Consider the following 11,186-nt stretch of genomic DNA (forward strand, 5'->3'; position numbering starts at 1 on the left):
TCACCCAGGTTTAACGCACCTGGATCCAATGATGGCTCATTAGAGGCCTAAGAAGAACCTTGACATGCTGAAAAGGTTGTAACTACCAGCAGGGAGAGAACTAAAACTTGCAAGATGCTGGCCCTCGAGGACCCACTTTGGGCACCGCTGGTTTATGGTTCTGAAGTCAAAAGTGATGTTGTCCAATCGGCGGTGTCTTAGGATTCCCACTGAGCCTTACTACTTTCGTTTTAATGCCGTGTGTTTTCTTAATTTGTAGTTGTGCTTAGTTAATGTCACTGTGTGTTTTTGCTTATGTTCTTGTGTTGTTCAGTTTGCACTTGTATTTGGTGGTTTGTTGAAGTGGTTTGCACTTCAGGGCTACCATAGAGAAGCAGAGAGATCTGTGTTTAACACCAAACAAAAGAGCGTGTGTACTTTCACGGCTTATCAAGAGACTTAAAGAAGTAAACAGAGGTGTATGAGTCAGCCTTTCCTGTGTTGTTTTTTTAGATTTAAAGGATTAGGTTGAAAAGCCTGGTTACAGCGGTTTGAAAAAACACATAGACACTTGTGTCAGCCAGCTTCTCTAAAAACTGGAACTCTGGAGAAAATGAATGGCTTCTTATCAGTCTCTCGTTTCCGGCCGGGTAAAAGTCCACACAACCGTGTTGCAATGGCAGAATTCTGTGATGTAAATAAATGAGGTTCCAAACAAAAAAATCTATTTTGTCAGCCCCTCAGCTTTAAACGAAGTGATCTGTGTATTCCGTTAATTGTTGTCTTTCTCTTTTTCGAAGTTGCAGCTTCCTGAATCTGCTAGAGCCCAACGTCGTCGTGCAGGAGACTCCACTTCTTCTGCTCCTGGGTCTGACTCTGTGTTGTACAGCTGTGCACTGCACACACTTCATTAAACTACACTGAATATCAACGGGTGTGTAATATTTTGCAAGAACTGTAGAAATTATATAAGCCGTCCCACAATAGATTAAATATTTTTGGGTGTCAAGCCACACAAAACCTCGACTTGATCATAAATTATTATATTAAGAACCAACCCAGTCAGCTGTGAATGCTCAAAATCTTTATTTGAAAGAAACCAGTCAATATAAACATACAGTATATTGATAAAAAATATATATATGGTGAATAATCATTGAGTATATTTTTTTATTCAGAAAAATATACTCATTCAAATACACGCAGCAATAAGGAAAGGTTCAGAGTCACCATGTTTTCCATAACTACTGCATGTGTTACAGTACAGAATTCACATTTACATGAACAGCTCAAAACTGAAATTGTTACAAATAAACATAAGTCACAAAAAGCTGTTTTTTTTTTTCTTTTTTGACAACTGACGCGTTAACAATACAGGATTACAATGTTTACATTCATGTCCCTGAAATGGTTACATGTTCAGTTTTAGCTCAGTCATCAAGTCAGGGTTAATCAAAATCCTTTATATACAAAAATATTTGTTTTGGAACAAGAAAACTCTGTAAATATAAAAAAAAAATAAAAGTAGCATATAAATGTATATGTATATATATTATTAAAAGCCACATTATATGACATCTATTAAGCTTATATATAAACAGTGTAGCTGTTGTCATAAAAAAATATTTCCCTGGGCAAAAATCTGCAGGAAGTAAACTCCAGCAGCCTATGTAGACCCTGATAGGACAAGGGACCTCCCCTCTAAGGCAAGCAGAAAATATGCTGTGAAGTGGAATGGTGGGATAGCTTTTTTTCACTGATTGAGCTTCACTTTTACCACTGTAGAGAGCAACATTGTAAAGATATATTTCAAGATAAAATTTCTTAAAATTGTGCCTCTGTCTCTTTAAGAACTCTTTCTGACACTCCTGCCTTCTGGGAGAATCAAATGCAGAGTTCCTCTAGTATTCACTTCTGGCTAGTCTGAAGGAGCTCAGACGAGCGGCTGCTCTGTCACGCGGAGGCTCAGGACGGCGCTCGGTTCGTGACGTAAAGCTGAAAAAAGTCAATTTTACATAATACTTCCCCCCTTTAAGAGAAACATGGTGTGCAGATGAGAATACATTTCTACATATTTAGTGGCAGTAATTCGCATCAGAATTTTGATGTAGTAAAGACAGAGAAACTTTCCAGCTTGCATGCTGTAATGTGTATAGTAGTTAAGTAGTTGTATGTGTATTATAAATGCAACAACAAATGTTATTGCTAGAGTAAAAAGCTATTTAAATCCTAAAGATTGTAAGTATAGACTGTATTTGCTCAGGGTTTTTTTTTATTTTAACCCATGAATAAATTTCCTGTGCTAATGCTTGCTTATGACCAAGTCTGTTTACACCACTCAAAGAGTCGACTCTTCGTGGCACCAGTTCACAGCTGACACAGAGGAAAGAAAGAAATGTGTTCAAAAGGTAAAGGCAGTGAAGTTATAGGGAGTAAATGTTGCTTTTTAGTTATTTTACATTTTAAAGTGCTTCAAATTGGATAAAAACTCATTAAATATTGACAAGTCAGGTCAAAAATTAAATAACTTAAGTTATTCATTTGTACAACTGAGCTCAGATATTCTCTGTAAAAGATGAATCTGTTTAACATTGATGATTTAATTCCCAACAAAGAGTTTTTATTAGCGCTAGGTAGAATTATTATTGGCTCATTTTGTTTATGCACAATCGTTTCCCGAGTCCCAGCCCAAAAACAGCAACAAAAACACCCCTGAAGTTGCTAATACGACTGGGAAAGCCGGAGCTTATTGCAGAGCCGTTTCAGTTTTCCATAAGCACTTCTAACATTGTGTGACTGGTTAAACAGCAGCACCAATAGTGTTATAAATACTTATTTGTAAACATATTCTTGTCTTTGAATATAGTTATGTGATTGTATTCCTGATAGCAGTTAGCACCAAAACACATAACAAACCCCACTGCATTCCGACTTGCAAAAACAGCACCGTCAACCCACTCCCAGCTCCGAACGAGACAAATCACAGACCGTCGTAAAGATCCAGCTGGCATTGTAAAGCTGTTCACATGGATCAGAGACAAAAACAGTCATTTGTGCATGTAAGCTATCGCCCTCTACTGCGATCCTGAGACAAAAGTGTTGAGCAAAGTTTAAAGCCGTGATGCAGAGTTGGTTCTTTAAACGTGGAAAGACAGACTGGTTCTTAGCTAAGTTGTGATCACACTGGTGTAGCACGGCAAAAACGAGATGGAGCACAGTAGCAATAAGCATGTAGGACCAGCCACTGGCAACCTACTGAGAACACATGAACAAAGTGGACCGGAGAACTGAAATCGTGTTAAGTCAGTCATAACATCATTAAATAAGTGCATATTTTTTACACAGCTTAGTTTCTGAAACGTATAGAATAGGTCGTTCTCACGACGACGGGATGTTGAAGTGTGGCAGCAGCCTTTTATTTTTTCTTCACTCATTTTTAGGACGCTGCTGTTCAGAGTTGTGACATCCAGAATAGCCGATAAAATTAAATGGGATATACACAAGACTTTGCTTTTACAAATGGTGATTAAAAGCAAAGATCTTCCTATTACTTGCTTGAATATTCTTTTTTAGACTGCAAAACATAAAAAAACATTACCTAAATTCCAATATAAAAATGCAGAAACTAATCAGGTTAAAACAACACAGCATTTCAAAGCAAATTAAATTACCGTCCTATTTTTAGAGGGGACTCAGTTTTCCATTCTTGCAAGACCAGAGGGTAGGGTTGAAATAATGAAGACCGCAGCATTGAAAATTATTCTTCTTATTGTACACCTCTTTTTCATTCCCAGCCTTACATTCCTCCTTGTGGGTGGATGGAGCATTTTCATGAAAGAAAAAACAAAAGCAGAAATATAAAGTTAAATTGATTACTGCAACGGTGTCTTCAAAGCTCTCCATAAAAAGTCAGACAGCTGCAGCTGCTGCTGCTAGCGTTCTCACTACAACCAGGAAGATGGAGCACAACTCCGACTACGTGTGTGCCACAGGACAGACTTCAAAATAGTGTTGTTAGTTTGTAAATCGTCTGGTTCTATGCTAAATAATGTCTAAAATGTCTAAAACTCAATAGCATTTGTATTTTTTTACAACTACCTCGCTGATATAAGTCTGGTCCTATCTTCTTGGATTGTGCCCCTACATGTTTGGTTTTTCTGAAGACATTTTCATTTGCCTCAGCAGTCAGACAGCACACTTACTGAGCTGAGTGGAGACTCTTAAGTTTGCTCAGGTTTAGTGTCTTTCTCACGCATCTTATAAAAGCGGACATTTCCTTGCTCCTCTATGAAAATGTTGACAAAATCACTTAAAGGACATTATGAATGAACAGCAGTCAGTCAGGAAATGGGAATGTGGTTTGAAAAAGCTTAATCTCTACTTTGGCTTGTATTGGATCTACAAACATAAAGGGTAACGAAATTTCAGTGTCAGAATAATCAATTTAAACTTTACTTTGTCTGATTCGATGGTCTCATTGTCATGGTTGCCAGCACTGGAGTTACTGGTGGAGGTGGGAAAAAAAAGAAGTCAATTAGTATAAAATGGAAAAAGAACTAAGAATACCACAAAACCAAATTGGAAAATGTATTTTTATTTAGAAATGTGTGGCAGTCTGTTAGGAAAGTAGATAAAAATAATTGTATTTGCTGACAAATATATCTGAACTAATGCATTGTGGAATAGTTATTGATTTGATGCATATTAAAAATGTATCCAAACTGTTTTGGTTAATTTAATGACTAATGCTTCATCAGCTGTAAAAATAGTCCTTATTAAAAAAAAAAAACAAAGGGCAGAGTGAACAAAAATGCATGTAGGATGGACAAAACAGAAATGTAAAAAAAAAAAATAAAGCAAAATAAGAACATAAACAAATGTGAATGTTGTGCATTAGCGTTTGGTGCATTTACTACACAAGCTGACAAAACGTAGTTGTTACGTACCTCCGAAGCTCTACAGGAGCAGGAGTATTGTCATCACATGTTAAGTTCTTCACTGTAAAAGTAAACATAAGTAAATTTGCAAATATTTAATATAATGTACATTTTCAGTGTTGGCCTATTAAAAATTATTCCAACATACACTGTCCTCCACGGCACTGATTGCCTACCGTTGTGGAGCAATATCTTTTTTTTTTTTTTTCTTAATTGTTGCATCTCTGCATGTTTGGCTTTTCTGAAGACATTTTGACTGGCCTCAGCAGTCAAACAGTATACTTATTGAGCTGAGTGGATACTCTTTTAAGTTTGCTCAGGTTTAGCTTTTTGTATGGAATAAAATTCAAATAACTTTTAAATAGAATAAAAATAATTCCAAATAATTTTCACTTTGAGGTCCGAGTGCATTTGCCATCTATTTTAATGGAGTCAAAGCAGTTTCACTTTTAGGAATGGGGGAAAAAAAATAAAAATAAAGAGGATGAATACTTTCAGTTTCGAAAAATTGAGATTCTGACTTACAGTAATCAATTTTAAAAATGCTATTTTTTAACTGCCACATATTATGCCTGTATTTAAAGTGATTTTATTTATTAACCTGTTATTTGTGTTAGTTAATTTACGTGAATTTTGCTGTGATCTTATGTCAATACTAAATGGGAACTGAAAAATGTCATGTCTTGTTCCTCTTGTTCCAGTTAGATATACTTACCTACTATCAATATTTTTTTTTTAAATCAAGAAGAATAATCTTTTTTGCAAATTTGTACAAAAAATTGGAAACAGGGCCTGGTCACTTACCACAGACTTTGGAATTATTGATTTTCATCTGTATCTTCGGGCACACATTCTGGCAACAATTCTCAATTGAAGAGTCGTACAGTTTCCCATAGCAACACTTATGGTCAGGAGAAAGCTTAACCAGCAGCTTTCCAGAACAGCAGATTTTCTCGCTTTTATCATAAGACCCTGTTGAAAAGATCAATATGTGAAATACTTAAATGGTAAATGACCTGCATCTGTATAGACCAGAGGGCTACAAAACGTTTCACACTACATTCAATCATTCACCCATCCATGCAGCTACTGGATGGTAGCCACAGCAGCCCTGGGGCATACTGACAAAGGCCATGTATTGTAGTCACCATTCCCAGGCAAAGTGGGTGAAGTGTTTTACCCAAGGACACAAGGAGACGGGGTTCAAACTGGCAACCCAGCAATCACAGGACGAACTCCTACCACCACCGCCCCAACGATTTTACCCAGTTCATCTACAAAACCTCTATGTAGAGGCATGTACTTATGGCCTAATGGAATGTTTTCTGAGTGTGAAAAGCTTTGCAATACCTCTAACTTTATACTACTTACCTTCTCCACAGCATTCGGGATCATGTGAAGGTTTGGGTGTCACTTTTAGCCCACAGCATATTTCATTAAGTGGGTTGTACGCCGTCTCTCCACAGCATTGAGACATCCTTTCACTCAGTCCTACTGTCAGTTTACCTGAAACACCAAAGGTTCAATGAAAATGTCGTCACATGATGACAAAAGACTGTCTGTTTTGAGGAGAAATAAACTGTCCTAAAGAATCCTCCTTTGTTTGTATTTAGTCTATCATTGCTCTACAATTTCTCCTTTTGAAAGTGTATAACTTGTCTTTATAACTGGACTGAAACGCCTATATTTATATATTACAACACATTGTAAAACCTCACATTCCTATCCCAAAGTTTTCCAGAAACACTTCCCACCTCAATTCACCTCGCGATGCATTAATGACAGTATTAACAAACTGAAATGATTGGACTGAAATTTATGCTAAAATGTTTTTAATACAAATTGAAAACTGTCTTAAAAACAAGCCTTGTTAAATTATTTGTATCCCTTGAACCTTCCCTCTGTCTGTCACATTACAACCAGAAACTTCCGTGCATTTCACTGAAACTTCATGTGATTGTCCAACAAAGTAATGAATTAAGTTTTAACTTAAGATAAAAAAGGGACATAGTTACAAAGAAGTGGGGGCGGGGGAAGGAATGGTTTTCAAAATCTGTCAAAAATGGGGACATGAGGGCAAGGAAAAGAACCAGGTCCCTTTTTATCTGAAGTTAAAACTTCATTTTTGAGGAAACCGTGTAAAATATCTGCTTCATGCTTTTGGAGCAAATTAGGAAAACTAAAGGTGTGTTTGCGCTAATCGAGTTTATATCGAGATTTTTTTGTGGTTTAGCATCATTGGGAACTGGAAAGATTTAACTGCAGAGCTCTCATGTTTCATACTTTTCTGGTCTTACATGAAGTCATTACCTGTGCTGTTTCCATCGGTTTTACAGCAAGTGTCTCTTTGAGGGTTATAAGGTTCCCCTTCACAGCAGAGATGTAAGGGAGACTCACATCCCCTAGTTGCTGATCTGCAAAGCATGAATAAGAGTAACAAATGTTACAACTGATTGTTTCGTAGCCAATGTTATGGACATTCCGATAAAAATGGTCAAGTTGGTGAAAAATGTATGATTTCAGTCGGTGTTTTAAACAATAGGCTCTTGAATAAAAACAGTTTGGCACGATTAGCATTGAAGGTAACAATGAAAGGTCACTTCTCGTTCCAACACAAAGAGCACCTGCTCTCTGCAATAGCTAGGAATAAACAATTATGGAAATCATTCATTAAAATGTGTTTCATACAACTGTAAAGACAAAAGTAAATAACATTTATGATTTTATTAGTCTTCTAGTAAAGTAACATTTAGTATACTGAGGCAGGCAGTGATACCAGGAGCTATATGTTATGATCCAATGACGTCCCAATTATCGAGATGGCTGTAAAAATAACCTGAAGATATAATTCTGTGCACTGTTCCCAGAAAACCATTTATCCGCCTGTTAACATAGCTGCCGTCATCAGTTTTTCTCAGATTATCTGTCTCATATACTATCACATTATAGTGATAGATCTGTTGATGGCTTTATCAACGATTTATTTTATAAAAGTCACGCACTGCTCCTTTAAGAGGGATTTGGAAAATCAGGGATATTCCACATGTTGGGTTGTGCTGTTTTGCCCCGAGGACAAACGAAAACTAAACTTGTTGAATGTGGTTTGTAGCCACTCAGAAAGTGAGGTGACATAAGTACAAACAGGAAGTCTAAATAAGGATGACAAAACGGCTGCCAAGACGAACCAGAAAGTCTGGAGGACGTCGGAGCTGTTTTTTTTTTTATTACTTTTTTCCTGTGTTAAATACAGTCCACTAACTACCATCATTGTTCTCACCCACGCTGCCATGTCTGTTGACTCTGAACTTCTGTTTTGTACGGAGAGGTTTGGCATTCTCCCTCAGTTGTGCACTATTCACCCCTGATTAGTCCCTCTGGACCGAATGGCACTCTGCAGTCCTTCCTCAGTGAATACAGCTCGCTTTCTTCATTGTTCTCCAGTGGCTTCTTCCATTACACTTCATGGTTACTTAATTATTGACTTAGTTCTTCCTCATTTTTCTTCCCAATTGATGTTCTGTTACCTCGAGGGGCATTGGAAGATGTCTTTGGTTTCAGTATTTAAAACAATCTGAACTAAATGGCACCAGTTGTGCTACAGGGTTCTACCAACTGCACAGAATAAATAAACATAATAAATAATTTGAATGACATAACATGTCTGCCCCATGTTGGAGGGCAGAAGCTCCAAAACTCAAAAACTGCCGCCTTTCTCGAAGGCGCAAGCGTTTTGCACAGCTGAACGGTTGCCACGTGAGATTAAAGGATTTCTCAGGCATGATGAAAGAATCAAAGCGACACTCCAGGCATGTTTTTGATGAGGGAATAACAGTATTACATGACGTAAGACTCAAAAACTCCGACTTCACTTAACACTGCCCCTCTAAGCCTGCTCACTGGGGCACCGCTGAGAAAGTTACTATGTAAAAAAATTAACAACATTAGGGTTTATTTAACCTGTCATAAAAAATGAACAATGATGTTCATTTTTCAAGTCATATTTTCACCATTTTATTTGTACATTTATAAAGGTCACCTTACCAAACCATGTTTTTCCCTCCCCAACCGGCTAAATAAACCAAGATATTGTTGTTACTGTTTCACTGCACTCTCTTTCACGCACACACCCACACACGTTCTCGCATTCCGAGACATTTTTTTTAACTGCGCTTCCTGCTTTTGGATGGATGCCTGTTCACTGTAACTGCTTTGGCAACAGAACCAGGCTGACGGCTGTGAACAGGACTCCCGTCCTGGACTTCTGGAGGATGTCATGGCAGTTGAACTTGGTTCTGTACCGATTCGATAATCGGGAGGAATGCAGACAAAGCACACCTCACTGTCTAGACTGTGACTCAAAGAAATCATCTCCTTTTTTCGGACTATCACAAGTTTTTTTGTTTGTTTGTTTGTTTTTTTGTTTTGTTTTGTTTTTTGCGTGTGTGTGTGTGTGTGTGTGTGTGTGTGTGTGCGTGTGTGTGTGTGTGTGTGTGTGTGTGTGCGCGTGTGTTTTTTTTTAAATAAACACACCAATACTGAGTGTTAGAATAAAATACTTCGTTTCGACGATGCAAATAAATAAAAACTAAACAAATAATAAAGAATGATAAGAAATAAACTCACCTTTGCTCACGTGTCGTTGTTGCCGCAGGATCTGCAAGAAGCAAATGATTCAGGTGAACTTGTGGTCTAAATGGGCTTCGAACTGAATATCTTCAAACAATACAATATACTACGCATGTGAAGTAGCGCACTTCTTACATTTTTGGGAAATTGCCAGGAACGCATCAAGTCAAAACATCGCCATTATGTTGCAGCTCACCGATAACAGATAACATAAACTGTCCCTCGGCTCACATCCACCTTTGAATTAAGCCTTTAAGCGCGTCAACACACAGGAACAGATTTGAAAGCAATGCGGTTTCAAAAAAAAAAAAAAAAACCTCCGAAGTGAATTTCAGTTCTTCTTTGGTGGAGCGGAACTGTGGAACTGTTTTTTTTTTGTTTTGTTTTTTTGTTTTGTTTTGTTTTTTTTTTGTTTTGTTTTGATTTTTTTCTGCATCCTGCATCTTCTTCGAAGCGCGAATCAAACGCAGCAGCGGTCACCTTGTCACCTTCTGGAAAGCTGGCACGCATACGATTGTTAACTTTCTTGCAAATCAGCCTCTATCTCCGTCCCGATCGCCTCTCCGTCCCCCCTATTCTCAAAGACTCCGCTCTGCTCTCCGCAGGAGAGCGGCAGCTCCAACAGAACAGGCGCAGCGCAAAGCTCCAACAGCACAGCAAAGAGTATTTCCATTAAATTATCATAGGCTGAAGTGCACGTTGTCCCTCCCGTTTTGCCTCTGACGCTCCTAATAACTAGCTTCTGCTGAGGCGCAAATTGGGCACGCGTTAGTCTACGAGACGCGCCGCTGCGCTCCTGGTGCGCGCCTCCCAAAGAACAAGCCGGCCTGGGGGGCAAGTTACTCTATTTGATGTGATGGAAAGGAGGTTCAGACTCCGGGCATCCACGGAGACCCCACCTCCCACATTCAAGTGTTTCTAAAATCTACTGTAAATTCTGCTTACATGCACAAACACCGTCAGATATTAAGTAAAAATAAAAAATAAAAAATAAAAACGTGAAAAACTTAGGTCAAAAGTTGCTCATCTGTAGGATTTAAGCTCAATATAAATACAGACTCACCACAAAAAGTGAAGAAACCACACGTCAGGAACACTGGAGGGGGGAAAACAAGTCATAAAAATGTTCAAAGTGCACAACAGAGATAAAAAAAATGCCCCCAAAGTCTTACCCAATCTGAGCTTGTTCAGACAAAGCATCTTTACCGCATCTGACCTGATGGTGTTGAAACCAGAATCATAAGGAGCCTTTAATAGGTTACCGTGAGAAGTCCCACCTCCTGTGATATCTTCTAAAAATATGGCATTTATAAGCATGGAGTGCATGTTAACCCCATCAAACGAGAGAGCCTGAAAGGCACCGGTCCACCGAAAACGCCCACGGAATGTCATTTATTGAGGTTGTTAAACAGGTGTTGAGTCACATAAGTAAGCATTAGTAAGGTGTTGGATCTGGGGTGGATTCAGCTTTTGAGATTAAGTAAGTTTATCTAGTGTTTGTCATTCATTTTTATTAATTGATTTGGTAGAAATCATTTTTAAGGACAATCTACATTTTTCACATCATATAAGCTCTTTCTCATTACTTTTGCATTTAATTGTGGATCTCTCAAATTTGACCAACTTTCGGCGGACTGGTGTTGG

The 11,186-nt window shown here is 38.1% G+C and overlaps 1 protein-coding gene across 2 annotated transcripts; it reads right to left on the reverse strand.

Moving 5' to 3' along the window:
* Positions 1-1,046: 1,046 nt before the first annotated feature.
* Positions 1,047-10,633, reverse strand: LOC106905806 (uncharacterized). Of its 2 annotated transcripts, none has more exons than XM_014970805.2 (8): positions 10,606-10,633; positions 9,540-9,570; positions 7,227-7,330; positions 6,288-6,422; positions 5,721-5,888; positions 4,926-4,977; positions 4,435-4,483; positions 1,047-3,786 (listed from the first exon to the last, which is right to left on the reverse strand). In XM_014970805.2, exons 4-8 carry the CDS (start codon positions 6,391-6,393, stop codon positions 3,661-3,663), a joined length of 501 nt encoding a protein of 166 aa, XP_014826291.2. In that variant the 5' UTR covers positions 6,394-6,422; positions 7,227-7,330; positions 9,540-9,570; positions 10,606-10,633; the 3' UTR covers positions 1,047-3,660. The 2 variants fall into 2 exon arrangements, with proteins under 2 accessions (XP_014826291.2, XP_087868087.1); XM_088011961.1 differs by lacking the exon at positions 10,606-10,633 and adding an exon at positions 9,678-10,602.
* Between the last annotated feature and the right edge of the window lie 553 nt (positions 10,634-11,186).

Source organism: Poecilia mexicana, unplaced genomic scaffold (genome assembly GCF_051168715.1).
Source record: "Poecilia mexicana isolate PSO_F unplaced genomic scaffold, ASM5116871v1 scaffold_13, whole genome shotgun sequence".
Taxonomy (NCBI): Eukaryota; Metazoa; Chordata; class Actinopteri; order Cyprinodontiformes; family Poeciliidae; genus Poecilia; species Poecilia mexicana.

What these genes read in the sequence shown, in the direction of transcription:
- LOC106905806 (XM_014970805.2), bottom strand. Translation starts at nt 6,393, where the DNA reads ATGTCTCAATGCTGTGGAGAGACGGCGTACAACCCACTTAATGAAATA. An exon ending in TCCCGAATGCTGTGGAGAAG is followed by an intron (nt 5,889 to 6,287) that starts GTAAGTAGTATA and finishes TCTTTTCAACAG; the next exon opens with GGTCTTATGATAAAAGCGAG. An exon ending in CAATAATTCCAAAGTCTGTG is followed by an intron (nt 4,978 to 5,720) that starts GTAAGTGACCAG and finishes TTACTTTTACAG; the next exon opens with TGAAGAACTTAACATGTGAT.